Raw genomic sequence first — 17,621 nt, 5'->3', positions numbered from 1 at the left:
ATTTGGCCCTGCGGGCGGGTCAGGGTTGGAAATTTCTAGCCCTATGTCCGGGTTGAGTCGGCCAGGGTTGAGGCCTCAGGTTAAGCCTAGCCCAGCCTGACCCGACCCTGTTTTAAGATATACTATAAAATATATATTGATATCGCCTGGCGTTTGTGGAAGGACACTGACTCGGACTGGAGTAAGTTTCTAAAGATGATCTACTTTCCAACCATGAATTTCATGAATGCAAAATTGGGAGCTCGCCCTTCATGGGCCTGGAGAAGTATTCTTGAAGGTAGGAAACACCTGAAGGCTGGTCTTGTCTGGAGGGTCGAGACAGGGGATCGTATCAACATTTGGGTGGATAAGTGGCTCCCATCACTACCAAATTCCAAACTCAGGCAACCAAAGCCGCAAGGATGCACCCTGCTCTGGGTTTCAGATATTATTGATGCAACCAATAGATCCTGGGACAAACCACTGATTCGGTCTATCTTCAATAAGGAGGAATGTGAAGCCATTTTTAAGATCTCTTTGCCCCTCTTCCCTAGAGATGATATTCAAGTCTGGGGACAGTCCAAAAATGCTCTTAAGTCTGCATGTCACTTCATCTGTAATGAAGAAGAGAGACACCGGCTGGCGAAGGCTCCTTCTTCTTCAACATCTACCCCTCAACCAGCTCCTCCTTGTTCAAAAATTTGGTCTTGCAAAAGCCTTCCCAGGATTAAAATCTTCCTTTGGAGAGCTGCTTCAGGGTGCTTACCAACAAGGGATGCCTTGGTTCAGTAAAAAGTGCCAGTGGATCCAATCTGCCCCAGATGCAATGAAGCTATTGAGACGGTGGAGCATTCTCTGTTCTCTTACCCTTTCGCCCGAGCAGTGTGGTTCGCTTCACAACACGCCACGAGCTCTACTTTTACTCCCTCAGCTTCTATACATCAGTGGATTGACTCTTGGTCAGATTTCTCTGTGTTGGGAAAAAAGGAGGCCATGAAGGAAGTTTCTCTTAAAACTTTTATAACCTGGACGATCTGGCTGGCCCGAAATGACTGTGTCCTTAACGGGGCTAAGGATGATCCCATGCAGGTTCTCCGGAAAGCCTTTGAAGCTTTTCAAGAATTCTGGAATACTGATTCCAGCCAGGAAGCCCTTGGATCCCCCACGCCTCAGCCTGTCCCAGCCATGCATGCTTGGTCCCCTCTTGTTAGCCTGACAATGAAACTAAATTGTGACGCTTCTTGCTCCACTTCTTCCCTTCATGGAGGCCTGGGCTTCGTGATTAGAGATTACAGAGGTAATGTTCTCTCGGCAGTCTCGGAACCTACAGTCTTCCTCACGGTGTTGCAAGGAGAAGGTATGGCCATAAGAGCAGGGCTGCTTCACTCCATTGGAGATTGTATTGATTATCTTGAGGTGGAGTCAGATAACATGTCTTTGATTTCTTTCATCAACGGGAAGAGCCTTCCCTCGATGGAGGTTATCCCAATAGTAAATGATATCCTCCATCTCAAGGCCTATTTCCTAGATATTTCCTTTGGTTATGTTCCTAGAGAGATTAACAGCGTGGCTGACTCTCTAGCTCAGAAAGCCACCTCTCTTTCGTGTAGGACTGAGTGGCAAAATTCCACCCCTTGGCTCCATGAGGCATGTCTCGTGGATGCCTTTGCTGTTACACGTCTTTCTCAATAAACCTTTGGTTACCCAAAAAAAAAAAACTTTAAACGTCACCCACATTTTATTATATAATATATTATATATGAAGATAATAAGTGATATAATATATTTTATTATAGTGTTATTTTACGTAAAATTGATAATTTTCTCAACCCATTCCAGCCCATGCATTTCCTTCCCTCTCCCCATGATCAAGGCCAATCAGGCTCAGCCCGGCTCGACCCTAAGGGCGGGTCAGGGTTGAATTTTTCAGGTCCAAAGTCAGGGTTGGGTCGGGCCCGAGCCCAGCTAAGAGGACTCAGGATTAGGCTAGGGTTTAATAAAGCCCGACCCGACCCTGTTGCAACCCTAAGCCCAACCAATTGGCTTACATTGTTAACTGGATTCTGAAGGCACAGCTGTGGTAGCTTGCATAAGGGATCGATCACGATAAGAATCGAACACTCAACATTCTGTTCATGCGCTAGAGATGTGCCACTATATTGTTTTTGGTAGGACTGCCAATCGATCGATTTGGTTTCAGCGAGAGAATGAGTGAGTCGAAAACATGATCTAATAAGGTTGCACCGGTTTCGATTTCTCTTACCAGTATACCATCGGTTTGGTTTCAATCTATCATGTAAATATATTCAAAAGTACAAAAAGATGTGTGTGTGTGTGTTTTTTTTTCTTTTTGAATTATAGGTTGGTATCGGTTTTTTATCAAGTTATATCAGTTTGGTTTCGGTTTGGTTTTTTAATTTGTTTTTGTGTGTTGTTGGTTTTGTTGCAATCCGATTTGGTTTCGGTGTTGCAAAACCCCAATCTGAAATATGATCCAATAAGCTCGTATTCGTTTTGATTCGATTCGATATCAATCTGTTTGGTTTCATTGGTTCAAGTTAGGTTTTGACACCCCTACTGTTTGGTAGGCATTCTTGGAATAGATTTTGAGTTGAGGACACATTCTTCATTGCTAGACCCAAAATCTAATCTGATAAAGCATGCAAACACAATATAAATTTCAAAGGGTATCTGATCTTTATGTTGCCCATGTAGAATGGAATCTCTCACACCAAGCCAATGAGAACATGGGAGAGGGTGTTGTATGACTTGCATAATGGGGCCCATATGTCAGGGGTAGAGAGAATGTCAGGAAGAAAGAGAGAGAGTATGAGAGGACAATATGACACTGTCATTGTGATTATCCGTTTTTCATATTAAAATTAGGGTAGGTTTTTCATGCACGACCTTTTTTTTTTATGAAAATAAAATAAAATAAACTAGAAAAAGAGAGAAACATCTAATTAAATTGTCTTTACTATGCGAAAGATTCTTATGACCTTGGACTGCTTGACGAATAATTATTATCATCCAAAAAATTAAAGAGTAGTCAGGAGGTGTCAAAAAATTAGTATCATCTTGTAAAAGAGTTTTAAGTTCAAGAAGAGCCTGTAGAAAAGATGCACGGCCATTTTTGTTCATTGGACAATGATGCATCAAATAGGGGGCAGTTATGTCCATCCGACGCCCATAAAACCGGTCGTGCACGAATAAAAACTTTCGCCTAATAAACCAAGTGTGATTAGATAAAACAAAACATTATAATCAAAGATTGAAAACTTAAGATTATACCTAGGCAAAGAAGATGTGGAGAAAAAAGAAGAGATCACTGTCATTATAGATAAACCACACATCTTGATTATCCCATAATTCAAATTTCACATAAAAGGAGACCTAAGAATAACAAAGCACATTTTTTAGTGCCAAAGGCATCTTCAATGGAAGAATAAAGATTATATAGAAGTAAGAGTACAAAACCAAAATTACTGTTGGCTCTTAAAGAAGATCTTATTAGACCCCAATCTTTCTCTTCCTTAACCAGTTTGAGATAGAGAAAGCTAGCTCTAGCGATTGTGATGCATTGAGCCGTGGGTCACAGTGTGCATAGTAACGAGAGCTCAGATCACTAAATTTCACCTCCCTCGACCCTCCAACACACTGTCACGTCCTGTCCTGTCATCTCCAGATGAATTCCTCCAGGGTAGCTACTCTCTTGTTCATGAACATCCAAGAATGCCCTTATCTCTGACTGTGATAACCATAGAATTAAAAGCTCCACAATTGAGGGGTGGAACTGTAAATATCAGAAAATTTTATGGGTTTTGATGAAATTTTACTAAGGAAAAATAACTCTATCCGGGAGCGTGTGCCCTGCGCTTAGACACAGGGTGCGAAATGACCGCCTCACTCCCTGAAAGGCATAAATGTCGGCCCTGTTGATGTTTTCACATGCGCTCCCATTGGTGCAGGGCCACGCTCCAGGATAGAGAATGTGTTTGTTCCCTTTTTGTTAATACCTACCTTGATGGCGTTGAATGAGCGTGTCTTTAGACCACAAGGAGCTTTAATGGTGTTACCATGAACAGGATCACACACCCAAGTGACAATGAGATTTGCTTGTTTCAAAGCTCTAATCAAATCTGGGAGCTTTATCTGAATATTTTCGGCTCCCATGCGAGTGATAATTGTCAACCTCCCAACTTTGTTGTTAGGGTTTAGAATCTTACACAATTGCACAAGCTCACCGGGTTCCATCTTCTCACTCACCTGTGTATGAGTAGAAAATCTAAAATCTATTAATTAAACAAAATAAATTGAAATTTATATATGTTTCATATGGTCATACTACAAAATAAGCAAAATGTAATTAGAAAATCATGAGTTGTGATTTACAATGCAAGGTTTAAAATATAAAATTCGGATACGGATTGGCCTCCATCAATTTTGATGCGAATTGTATCGGAGTTGACCCGGAATCGACTTGAACCCTAGATAAAAAGGGAAGAAGTAAAGATTTTCATAAATATGTGATTGCTTGAAACTTTTTATTCAAAAGTCTTATAGATCTTGCCACTGATCCACTATGCAAAAGAGAGGTTTGAAAAGAAAGTTTAAACTACGATTCACATGGACACAAACTTTTCCATCTATATAACTTCTTGACCCATTTATTTATTGGGGGCTTAGTTGGGGTGGGAGAATTGGGGTGAGAAAGTGCTGATGTGACACTTCAAAATCTCACCCCAACCTAGCTTGTTCGTTTAAGGAAGGAATGTGAACTTACAAAAGTTCAGGGAACAACATGAAATGCTTTGTCTGCTGATGTGGCACTTGAAAATCTCACCTTTATGTTATCCAAAATTCACAAAAAAAAAAAGGGGACTTTGGTTACTGTACATGAGAAAAATAAAAATCTTACACTTATTCCTCAACCCACTACACTGTAGGTTCTAGTCTCACAACATTCCTACCCCATCCCCCTGTCAAACAAATGAGTTCTATGGAAAAGATAGGGAAAAGATACACACATTACAAAAGTGTTATTTGCCTCTCGCATAGTTTTTTTTTCTTTCTTTTTTCTCTCTCTCCTATTTGAATACATGGGGTCAATACAAAGAGAATAGATCATCTGGATGTACCAACAGGTGAACATACATCTTAAAGCCAATCACATTTTAATTTTGTTTTCATAAAGACCCTGCTTCCTCTTGTAAATGGCAAAAATAGGACAGGCAGTTGACTCTCACATGTATGTTCACCTATAGGTACATGCAAATTAAGGAACCGAACTCCAATACAAAAGACAATTTTTCAAAGACAACTAATTGTGTGGTGTGCAGATTCCTTCTCACGGCGGCAACATGAGAAACCCTCTCCATATCTCATATCTTCTGTTGCTTTTAAGTAATAGGTAAATAGGGAAAAGGACCTCACAACGCAAATATATGTAGATTCCATCCAACCCCTTCTCACATTACATGCCATGGACCCCACATTCTCTCTCCATACTAAATGCCCATGTATACTGTGAAGCCTATTAGTGGGAAAGAGTACTCGGAGTTTGGATCCTCTCCCCATGTGGAGACAGTCTCCACATGGGTGAGACACCATCCATAGAGTGTGAGTCCCGCACATTAGAGATGGGTCCCATACCTCATGGACGTACGGTGGATCCCCATGTGGGGACCATCTCCACATTAGAAGCTGATCTCAACTTGTGCACTTGGGTGTCGTGGGAAACTTCTACCTTAAGTGTTGTTACCACAAAACCCTTTCAAATATTTTGAGGTCACTCTATAATTTATACAAATGGTAAGAACAATAACTGGATTCGCTACACCTCGAAGGAATTCAATGTGGGCTCCATCCAATTGTCTAGGCCTCTCACCTACCCAAAGCATATGAGCAGAACAATCGTAGTAAAGGCCTGTTACAGGATCCATCTTTGTCATGGCTTGTTCATATGGCAAATGAAGGCATTCATGAGATACCCAAAACTCAGTAATGGCTCTTATCGTAGGATTGTCAGCATTTTGTCTAGTGGTAGTAGCCTTGAACCCCATTGCTTCATCTACCCTTTGGGAAAGTTCTACATAACTGTGCTTCATTGATGGAAAACTATGTTGATAAGGAATTCTCTTAAATAAAGTGACAAAGAAGTTCAGATCAGGTACCTATCACCTTGCCCATTGTGGTTTATGAAATCAAGATTATTGGCTTCTTCATAACCTTCGGTTGTGAATGCTCTAAGAAGGTTCAAAGTAGCTGCAGATTGAGCATATGCTCTAAGCAATCTTTCAGAGGGTCTGGTGTTCTTGATTTTTGGTTGAAGGCTGTGTCATTGATAATGTCTCCCTGATAAATGGGAAGCTTCATGCCATCCTTGATCTCAAATGGATTAGATCTGGGTTTTGCAAATTGACCTGCTATCCTTCCTACCTGCTAGAGGACCAAAAATTAAAAAAAGGGGACCTATTGGCCATTTACATTTAGGGAAGTAGTTTTCTGTCAAGGAGTATGGCCTACGCTGGCACTCCCATGTGTCGATCTCTCTCCTCCTTAGAACAAGGGAACACCACAAAGATGTCTTTTCAAATGGGGAGGAGAGAGATATACTCGGCCATACTCCTGGACAGAGAACTTTCTCCCTTACATTTATTATTGTTAGAGCGTCCAACTCAAAACCTTAAGGCATTAGATGGAGTGAGCTCCTCAAGTATATAAAGACACCAAGGACTCGAACAAACTGATGTGAGACTATAACTCTATAACTCTCAACATCTCCACAATTGCCACACAACTAAAAGAACCCTTTAATGAGTTTTCACAAAATATGGATTCTGCAGCATAGAAGTGTTGAAGTAGAACCGTGACATAAGAATGTAGTAAAGAGGATAATCAATACTACCCTAGGGATTCCTTGTTATAAATAGAGGGAAATAGAGTTCAAACCTTGATGATGGGCATTTGAGATCCAAAAGTTAAGACAATTCCCATTTTCAACAAAACCTGAAATGTATTCCTGATATTATTCTCGTTAAATTCCTTGAAACTTTCTGCACAATCTCCACCTTGAAGCAGAAATGCCTTCCCAAGAGCAGCATCGGCGAGCCGATCCTCCAGCTTCCTTGCTTCTTGAGGGAGTACTAGCTGAGGAAAGCTCTCAATGGTCATCAAGACCTTATCAAGTTATTCTTGGTTGGGATAAGCTGGTATTTGAAGAACTTTCTTAGATGCTGTTAGCAATCAAAGATCGATCGCAGCGGAAGCAAAAACAAAAGATCATGATATCGATGGGAGAAGTCATTCTCAAACAATGAAACAATGCAGGGATCGATTATTACCTAAGCCTCACAGATGCAAGACCTCCAATTGATGATAGCCCTTTCGTGATCGTTCCACGCACCATGCAGGCTTTGCGTTCCCACCACGGTCAAGCTATCTCCTCCAAAGTTCCAAGAACACAAAAGCTTGGACCACCTCTGGGATCAAACACCAAGAGAGCAAGAGAGGGAGAGGACGGTTTCTTGGAGGGAGAGAGAGCGCTACATTTTTGGAATTACCTTGATTGGACCAAAGAAAAACATTTCAAACAAAATGTTCAAGAATATAGATAACATTTTGTAAGTATATATGTCTAAAAATATTTCGAAAACATTTTTGAAAATGCTACCGGTACCAGATTTGAGTCCAATCCTGTATAGAATACTCTCCTCAACATAATCCCAAGGTATGGGCAGTGGATTCCATGTTGGACACCTCTTTCGAATACAGTCACACACTGTGAGTCCAGTGCACCGATATATAGTCAAAGGGAGACATCAACCGTTGGTACACCAAAACTTACAACACATGAATGCAACGATAAGGACCCCTCAGGTCAAGGGACCAACCGAGAACTACTTAAGAGAATCTCATTTTCTTTATGAACTGACAGTACACCACATGTGAAATTCTCAATGATCCAGTCCAATATACACACCATATGTACACTCACATTTGTGTCTTGGAAAAGCAACCTCCCTAAGCACACACAATGTGACCACCATGCCGGACAGGAAGTCTAGTCCCATCCCTAGTGGTGAACAGTTTTAGGTATAAATACCTAAGGACAATAACTGAGCTCAATAACTGATCATGCTAATCAAAATTTAAATTTATTAATTCAAATAGAAGGAGTTTTGTATATCAGTGCCAGTTACCCATGGACTTCACCCCCATATTCCTAACATGTTTCTCAAAAACACTAGGAGGCAATGCTTTAGTCATGGGGTCAGATAAGTTATCTGCAGTGTCAACCTTAGCTATGGCTATGCCACCACGCTGAATAATCTCACGTATCAAGTGATATTTTTGCTCCACATGCTTGTTCCTCTGATGAGCTCTTGGTTCCTTCGCTTGTGTAATAGCTCCCCTGTTGTCACATAACAATTGTATGGATCGCTCCACTAGCTCAGATATCACCCCTAAGTCTGTCAAGAATTTCTTAAGCAAGACACCTTCCTTGGCTGCTTCACTATCTGCCAAGTACCCAGCTTCTGTTGTGGAGTCAGCTGTTGACTTCTGTTTGGCACTCCTCCAAATCACTGCACCCCCACCAATCATAAAGGCCATCCTAAAGGTAGACTTTCTGTCATCCTTGTCAGTTTGGAAATCCGAATCTATATATCCAACTACTGACAACTGATCGCAACCATATACAAGGAAGTAATCTTTGGTCCTCCTTAGGTCCTTGAGGATCCCCTTGACAGCTGTCCAATGTTCTTATCCTGGATTGGATTGATATCGATTCACAATCCCTACAACATGACAAATATCTGGCCTGGTATACAACATGGCATACATCAGACTTCCTACTGTCGAAGCATAAGGAACTCTCTTCATAGTCTCAATTTCCTCAGGAGTTTGAGGACTTTATGACTTGGATAAACCGATTCCAAGTCTGAGAGGCACATTACCTCTCTTCGAATCTTGCATGTTGAACCTTTCAAGCACTTTGTCAATGTAGGTGGATTGTGACAATCCCAACATCCTCTTCTTGCGATCTCTCATAAGCTTAATTCCTAGGATGTAGCTGGCTTCACCCAGATCTTTCATTGAGAATGTTTTGGATAACCACATATTTACAGATGAAAGAAACTCCACATCATTCCCAATGAGCAATATATCATCCACATATAGGACTAGGAAACAGATGGCACTCCCACAGACTTTCTTATACACACATGGCTCATCAATGTTTTGTTCAAACTTAAAATCCTTGATAATTTGGTCAAAACGGATGTTCCATGATCTGGAAGCTTATTTCAGTCCATAAATGGACCTCAACAACCTACATACCTTGTTTTCCTCCCCTGGGGAGATAAAACCCTCTAGCTGATTCATGTAAATGACCTCATCAAGATAACCGTTAAGGAAAGCAGTCTGTACATCCATCTGCCAGATTTCATAGTCATGGTATGCAGCAATCGACAATAGAATCCGAATGGATTTAATCATCGCTACAGGTGAGAAGGTTTCATCATAGTCAACACCCTCTTTCTGAGTGTATCCCTTCGCCACCAGTCTTGCCTTAAAACGTTCCACCTTTCCATCCACACCTCTCTTCCTCTTGTAGATCCATTTACAGCCTATGGGTTTTACCCCTTCTGGTAGATCTTCAAGAGTCCAGACATGGTTAGAATCCATGAAATCTATTTCACTGTACATAGCTTCCTGCCATTTCATCGAGTCAACATCCTCAAGAGCCTCGGCATAAGTATAAGGATCTATGTCTGAACAATCAGACACCATGTGGAATTCTTCCACCTTTTGATCCTCCTCTGTGAGAAGGTTCAAACTAGTTGGTGGCCTGATAGACCTCCCACTCCTCCTAGGCTTTTGAGGCTGTTGCTTAATTGTGGGTACGTCAACTGGAACCTCTGTCGGCGCAGAGGGTACTTGGTCATCAGTTATTTCTTTAATGACCACTGGATCTGACCTTGGTGAGATCATGTCATTCTCAAGAAATGTCACATACTTACTAACTATGACTTTCTGATTAACAGGGTCATAGAAGTAGTAGCCTATCATAGTCTTAGGGTATCCCAAGAAATATCATCTATCTGTTCGGGATTCCAACTTATTTGTCTATTGTTTCCTTACATGTGCTATGCAACCCCACACCTTAAGATGTTGAAGACTTGGCTTATGCTGTTACCACAACTCAAAAGGCGTTTTGGTCACAGACTTTGTTGGTACCCTGTTCAGTATATAGATGGCAGTTTCTAGTGCGAAACCCCAAAAACTCAATGGCAGTTTTGAATAAATCAACATGGATCGAACCATGTCTAACAAGGTTCGGATCCTCCTTTCTGAAACTTCGTTCTGTTGAGGTGTCCCTGGGGCAGTCAACTGGGTTATGATCCCAGCTTCTTTCAGATAGTCCCTGAACTCATCTGATAAGTACTCTCCTCCTCGATCAGATCGGAAGCACTTGATGCAATTACCCAACTGTTTTTCAATCTCCGCTCAAAATTCCTTGAATTTATCAAAGGTTTTCGACTTGTGGTGCATCAAGTAAATATAACCATAACGAGAGAAGTCATCAGTGAAGGTCATGAAGTCTTCGTAACCATACCTCGCCTGAACGTTAATGGGTCCACATACATCTGAGTTTATCAATTCTAACACTGCTTCGGCTCTTCTTCCTTTATTAGAGAAGGGTTTCTTGGTCATCTTTCCTTGTAGATACTACTCACAGGTTGGGTAAGGTTCTACCTTCAATGATTCTAAAGGCCCATCCTTCACCAACCTGTTTATCCTTTCTACTCCAATATGACCTAATCTCAAGTGCCAAAGATATGTTGAATTATCTTGGGCTGATTTTCTTTTTAAAGAATTATTGGAGATCTCATTTACCTCTAGTACCGGTTTTAAGAGATATAATCCGTTATCCAGTAGGCCAGAAGCAATAAAAGAACTATTCAACCAAATAGTTAACTTATTACCGAAGAGGAAAGTATATCCATCCAAAACAAGCCTACTAACAGAAACAATGTTCCTCCTAAAATGAAGAACAAAAAAACAATCTCTCAAAACTAAAGAACTATTATCAAAAACTAAATTAAAATCTCCAACGGCCTCAGCACCCGTACCTATTCACAAATGAACTTCATCCTTACTCAGTCTTCTTGTCAGCTTGAACCCCTGCAACAAGTTACAAATATGGGCGGTAGACCCTGAGTCCACCAACCATGTGTTAGTAGGTTTCTCTGACAAATTAGACTTATAAAGGACCAGGGTTTCAGAAATACCTTCTTCCTGTTTCTCCTGCTTCTTTTTTTGAGCAGCCAGGAAAGCACGACATTCCTTCTTCCAATGTCCATCCTTCTTACAATAGAAATAAGTCCCCTTGCCCTTGTTCTTCTGAATTCCCTTGTTGCCAACCTTAGGATTTTTGCCCTTGTCAGCCTTCTTCTTCTTCTTCTTGCCCTTGGGCTTGAAGGAAGAAGACTTGTCCTCTGTAGTCAAGACCTCCACTTTCTGCTTCTTGGATGCAGCTTCCACTTCTTGCAACATGTTGCCCAGCTCAGGGAGTTCCACGGAGAGTTTATTCATGTTATAATTAACAATAAACGATCCGTAGGTCTCCTGAGGTAATGAGTAGAAGATGACATCCGTCTTATAATTCAGCTTGAAGGATGCCCCAAGGTTCTCTAGTTCAAGGAAGAAGTTCCGCATTTTTATGACATGGTCAATAACCGGAGTACCTTGAGTCATCTTCGTGCTATGGAGGAGTGTCACCAGTTGATGATGGGCATGTCTTTCTTCTCTCCCATACATCTCCTTCAACTCCTCCATCATGTCCTTGGTCAAGTACAGATCCTTGACCGAATCAGCGATGGTCATCTTCAGAGAACTCAACACGAGGAGTTTTGCCTTAGAGTTTTTCTGTCGAAACAACTCATAGGCCATCTTAGAATTAGGGTTCTCCTCATTAGGGAATTCAAGCTCTTCTTCATCCAGGACGGACATTAGACCTTCTACAGACAGGGGTAACTTGATGTTCCTCCTCCAGTCAACATAGTTTGGGCCTGTCAAAACATGGTCTTTGCTAAGAGCAGCATAGTTCATTTGGGTTGACATTTTTTAAAATCTACTTGATGTACAAAAATAATAATTAGCATGATCGACAACCATTGAAATAACTGGGGTAGGAACAATCAATGGTCAATTACACCCCAAACTTCCCTCTAGCTTGTAGGGCATGAATTGAAAATGACCAACCCTCATGCTCCTGACTTAGCCTATCAAAGTTCATCATTCACATCTTGGTTGGGTGGACTATTCTGTCCTTCACTTAGACTTCCAATGTATTTGGCCACCTGAGTGTCATGCCCATTCCTATCGGCTAACACACACTCAAGTCAAGTGTTTACCCTTAATTTTGGAGGGAACTATGGTGTTTGTGGGTTAATGCCTATTATCATAGTGCACATACCACTGACCACATTCTCTACCTATCACATGTGAGATGAGTGCAGACAATTTCACCAATTCACCCAAATATTATCCTATCGGCAACTCCAAGGGTGGATCAATGACATTTCTACACTCACCAACTAAGGGAGGCCATGAGAATCCGATCAACCAGGGTTTCCCACATCACACTTGTATTAAAATTGGGGGAAAAGCGAGAACGCATATTAAACCATAAACATACATCCAATGTATAAAAGTACATCCATCCAATGAAAATAATAAACACATAAACACCAATGGTTATGAGATAGCATCTTTAATCATCATGAGTTCATAACTAAGACAAACTCACTTTGACTAAAAATGGATGGGAGCAATCATAGCCTCATATGTTACTCCCACACATAGCAAAATTAGTGTGATAATGCATATGCAATTAACTATTACAGGAAAATTCCAAAACTGTAATAAATTTGGACACTTCAAGTGAGCAAGTCCTTCCTTCAACCATCTCTCCAATTGCCCGACAAGATCCTTGATCAACGATCCCGATCTCATCACGATCTCCAAGAGGTTACAATAAATAATTGAAAATACAACTCAAAAAGATAGTGCTGCTCGTCCATTAAAAATACCATCAAAGATTGGCCATGGGAGCTAGAGCTCCATCATTGCTCATTTTTTCAGTCTCTATCCGTGTTTCTACAGTTGTAGATTGTTATTGGGTGATGCTTTTAAAGATTAGGAATTTGATCGACAAATTGGGTTGATTCGAACCAGAATGCGGATGATGAATTACAACAACATGAAACTGGAAATCCTATTTCTTCTAAAAATTACTTTTGAAATTTTAGAAAAAATTTATATATATTTTTTTTCAGAGATAAAGAAAACCTCATGGAGAAATTAATCCACCATTTGGACTACCCATGGGGTGGAGTACATACATTTGTTTATAAAAAAGAAAAGGAGAGAGAGAGAAAGAGACAAACATCAAATCTACCCATTAGCATCACATTTCATGCGATCAAGCACCACATAAAATAATAAAACAGGCCAACATTATATATTACCAAGAAATATAGATCCTACAATCCTTTAAAACTCTTTTAAAGCCAAATTGGGGGAAGAGAAACTTCTTTCACTCATCTTCTTCCCCCTAAATCAATTCTATTTTTATTTTGTGTTGCACGAAGAACTGCATAAAATTCACGAGGCACATCCAATCGACGAGACAACAAAGAAGGCAACATAGCGGGCCGGCCAAGGCCATGCGACTGTGACTGTCGTGGCTACGCAGGCCATGCGGTTATACAGGCAGCACACTTGCACAACCGTGGGGCGGCTGGAGTGCGTGGTCTACCCATGGATTGGCAGCAACCCACACTCCAGTACAGTCGTGGAGCTGCTTGCGTGCATGGGTGCTGCCCGCGGGTGTGGAGTGCTAGGGCACAAAGGCATGGTTGCTTGGGCTTTGTGTGATTTGGGTATTTACTCAGGCAGCCATAGTTGCTTGCTAAGCAGGCAACCGTGGTTGCTTGAGTTTTTACCATTCCCATATGAGAAATTGAAAAACAAATTTTTAATCTCTCTTTGGTTCCCATGTGAATCAAAGAAACTCAAACCATCCATTTTCTTTACAAGAAAACAAGAAACCTTATGGGAGACTAAAATTAAATTTTCCTTCTTTTATCTTTCCAAAAGATTCAAGAAATGTAACCATGTTCAAGAAACTCAATCTTGCATGCCAAGATTGTTATCTATGGGTGGAAAAGTATGGCTCTGATACCATATTGTTGGCAGTCATGGGATCAACTCTTGGTTTACCCAATCCCATAGGGATTGAAAAGATCAAACTTGAATTTTCTTGATTACCTCTATGGTTGCCCATGAGAATTAATAAACCTTATACTTGAGTTTGGTATAAAAATTTTATACAACTCATCTCTTTTCTTGTTCCATACAATTTATGGGAAAGAAACAAGGAAAGAAAAAACATAAAAAAAAAAAACAACTTTTTCCATCTCATGGGAAGAGGAAGAGGAAACCATCTCATACCCAAATGTGCAGAGAAAAGAGATCGATTCGGATTTGCTTTGCATCTCATGGATAACAAATACAATTAATTACTAACGAATCAAAAGAACTTGTTAACCTGTTGAGCCTCAAGTGTTGCTTCTCCAATAGATAGTGGTCCTTCCTCCAATGAGCACACCAGGTTGAACTTCCTTTGGTGCAAACAAAGTTCTCCAAGTCAATCCAAGAGTCTCTTCAAATCTTCAAGCATAAAACTGGGTTTCCAAAATCTTAACTCAAAAAACTAGAGAGCAAGAAGAAGGAAAGAGAAGAGATCAAGAGAGAGTGAGGGAGCACAAAATTCATCCAAGGGGGGGATGGGAACCAAAATTCGTCCAAGCTTGGAATGGGCGCCCCCTTCCCCTTGGTGTGTTTATATAAGTGGGGTTCTAAAACCCCACTTGGGAAATCCAATGAGAGTCTGACACCCTCTCTCTTATTTGACTTGGGCCTGTTTAAACCTGATGGGCTTCTAATTGGTGAAGAAACAGAATCTAAAAGGGAATAGTAAATTAATTAATTATTTTATATTTAATAAATAAATAAAATTAGCACCACATCCATTAAATTAAATAAACTACTAATTAATTAGCAAATCCAAATTTATCCTTACATAATAATAAATCATTATGCATCAACCCGAATTTTTTCCTGTACGGTTCCCTAACCGGTGCGGTTCCCTAGTTCCTCTCACAAGAGGAGGGTGGACCCCACCTGGGCAGACTGTTCGGTCAGGTGCCTAGGTGGGTCCCATCCCCCTCTTCTGAGAGGAACTAGGGAACCGCACCAATCAGGAACCGTAGACGATAATTGTCCCTTACCCACCACTAATCAACATAATCATTATGAAATTTAGAGCATGTACGAATGTACTACCAAACCCCATTCCATAGTACATGTCCATATCAGAGAGTCTGTGTACATGATTGGAACCCACAAAACGCGATCAAACATTTTTAATCAAAACTAAATACAATCTATCATTTGATGTGAAAATAGGTTTTGCAAAAACCATTTCTAAAACAGTATTGGATCCAGATTCAAATTTAACCATCCACAGACAATCTCTATCTTGATGTTCCCCAATCGGGCAGTGGTGACCATGTTGAGTTACTCTCTCACTCACGAAATGCTCGTGCATTCCCAGAACATCGACTTCGACTCTCTTGAATCTTAGTCATTGATAATCCAAAGAATGCGTTCGCGTTTCGCGGTGACGAGGTATTCTTAGGTACAGGATCTCGGTGACACATGTTTATCTCATCCTACACCTGATAATAATACATGAGGGAATCAACAAATTAGATTCTTTGCCAATACACAACTTGATGTGCACTCGCATTCATAGCCTGACATCAACATGTCTAGGCATACCCAATGCGACGATCATATGATAAGGATGCTCAGACCAAACCCTAGTCGTGACTACCATTTTAAGTAAAACTTATAGACATATGATGCTAAAACTTTTATTTCTCATGTGATAATATTAAACCAAAATGTATAAACGATTTAATATAATATAAACCGGACCGAGCTGAAACAAACCGAGTTTGATGGACACATAAATCCAACATCTCTTTCAATCGGGATTTCTTGAATGAAGATGTCTTCAAGAACAATAACTAATGAAATTGCTAAAGAAACAAGATTTGGAAGCTTTGGGCAAAGATATAGGAGATTTTGAGTTCATGCTCAAAGATCCGATGACAATGCTCACAGGAGACAAGCTCTTCTTTGATGGAAAGCTTATACCTAAGTAGCTCACCACGGTTTGTCTATTTGTTGCTTCAATGACAACGGCGTAGTTGGCTGGTGGGAGAATGATGCAACTCAAAATGAAAATGCAAAATAAGATAAAAAAATGAAGAAGATTTTTATTGAAAAATGAGAAACCAAGTATAGGATAACAATGGTCAGAGATGACCACTTAACTCAAGGATTAGCGAAGACCACTTAATTCTAGGGTCACTTGGGGACTCACTCACTCAAGTGTGGGACTCATTCACAACATAAAGATTTCAAATACAAATGGGACATAAAGTGGTAAAGGAGTGTTTTTTGTGTATGTGGCTCTCCCTAGAGGAATAATTGCTTAATCTTGAGGGGGCTCACTCACCACAACAAGTAAAAATAAAAAAATAAAAATTCAAATAGGACTCACTCACCAAAACTTATATTGGAAACAAAATTTCCATATTCTTACCAGCGAAAAGATACATGCATATATATATATGAGAAAGTTTGATGGAAAAGTTGTAATAGAATTGTTGGGAAAGAGAAATAGAGCTATTGAAAAAAAAAGGGGTTGGAGAAGGGGGAAAAAGTAGAGTCACAACAATCATTGCTCATGACATGATACTGGCGTCACTAGAGAGAAAAATGTTGGGAAAGGAGAAGAGAGAGTTGCAAGGATAAGAGAGAGAGTCGAAGAAGGAGAGTAGAGAAGGGAGTAGCAAGGTGGGGGGAGACAGATGGAGAGAGGAAGAGAGAGGGGGAAGGAGGTGAGGACTAGGAAGGGAAGTGATGGTTGTAGAGGAGATAGATGTATTTCGTTTCGTACTGCCGAAACGGTACATTCATGATTCATTTGATTTAGATACCAAATCCCGGTCGAAATGGGTTGTTATTCGAACCCATTTGAACCGAAAGCTGCAAATTCAATTCCAACCCTTTGCTTTTGAGGTTTTTGGCCATTCCACTTGCAAATCATGGTGGAACAACCCCTTGGAGGCTTCTATAACACATCCACAGTGAAGATTTGGTGCATCTGAACTAGATTTCTCAAAGATTCATAGTTTTGAGGTATATCCTTTTTCCCTAGAGTTAATTTTTACAAAAAAAAATAGGGTAAATATGTAATGGTTAGGCTTAAATATGATAGGCCGATCTATGACTTCATGAAATCGGATTTAATTTTTTGTTTTAAAATTATATTTTTTTAATTTTTTGGTTTAAATTTTGATTTTCTTGCAACAAATTTTTGAAAAAAAAATTGAAGTTAACACTTAGTGGTTGACTATTCACTTATGGAGTTATAGTTGTAACACTTGTACACTTATACGTGTATGGTGTGTATGGTGTACTCAAAGTTGTATGTTGTA

The 17,621-nt window shown here is 40.2% G+C and overlaps 2 protein-coding genes across 2 annotated transcripts; both read right to left on the bottom strand.

Moving 5' to 3' along the window:
* Positions 1 to 3,501: 3,501 nt before the first annotated feature.
* On the bottom strand, positions 3,502 to 4,293 carry LOC122644552 (phospho-2-dehydro-3-deoxyheptonate aldolase 1, chloroplastic-like). Its single transcript, XM_043837933.1, has 2 exons — positions 4,000 to 4,293; positions 3,502 to 3,727 (listed from the first exon to the last, which is right to left on the bottom strand). Exons 1-2 carry the CDS (start codon positions 4,231 to 4,233, stop codon positions 3,605 to 3,607), a joined length of 357 nt encoding a protein of 118 aa, XP_043693868.1. The 5' UTR covers positions 4,234 to 4,293; the 3' UTR covers positions 3,502 to 3,604.
* Positions 4,294 to 6,152: 1,859 nt separating this feature from the next.
* LOC122644536 (phospho-2-dehydro-3-deoxyheptonate aldolase 2, chloroplastic-like) lies at positions 6,153 to 7,208 on the bottom strand. Its single transcript, XM_043837930.1, has 2 exons — positions 6,931 to 7,208; positions 6,153 to 6,420 (listed from the first exon to the last, which is right to left on the bottom strand). Exons 1-2 carry the CDS (start codon positions 7,150 to 7,152, stop codon positions 6,235 to 6,237), a joined length of 408 nt encoding a protein of 135 aa, XP_043693865.1. The 5' UTR covers positions 7,153 to 7,208; the 3' UTR covers positions 6,153 to 6,234.
* Positions 7,209 to 17,621: the final 10,413 nt, after the last annotated feature.

This window comes from Telopea speciosissima, chromosome 1 (assembly GCF_018873765.1).
Source record: "Telopea speciosissima isolate NSW1024214 ecotype Mountain lineage chromosome 1, Tspe_v1, whole genome shotgun sequence".
NCBI classification, from domain to species: Eukaryota; Viridiplantae; Streptophyta; class Magnoliopsida; order Proteales; family Proteaceae; genus Telopea; species Telopea speciosissima.
This window is presented reverse-complemented; position numbering and strand designations above follow the sequence as displayed.

Excerpts from the sequence above, each read along its gene's own strand:
- LOC122644536 (XM_043837930.1), bottom strand. The coding sequence starts at position 7,152 with ATGACCATTGAGAGCTTTCCTCAGCTAGTACTCCCTCAAGAAGCAAGG. Across the intron at positions 6,421-6,930 it reads CTCAAATGCCCATCATCAAG|CAGGTAGGAAGGATAGCAGG; the intron begins GTTTGAACTCTA and ends TTGGTCCTCTAG.
- LOC122644552 (XM_043837933.1), bottom strand. The coding sequence starts at position 4,233 with ATGGAACCCGGTGAGCTTGTGCAATTGTGTAAGATTCTAAACCCTAAC. Across the intron at positions 3,728-3,999 it reads GCTCATTCAACGCCATCAAG|TCAGAGATAAGGGCATTCTT; the intron begins GTAGGTATTAAC and ends TGGTTATCACAG.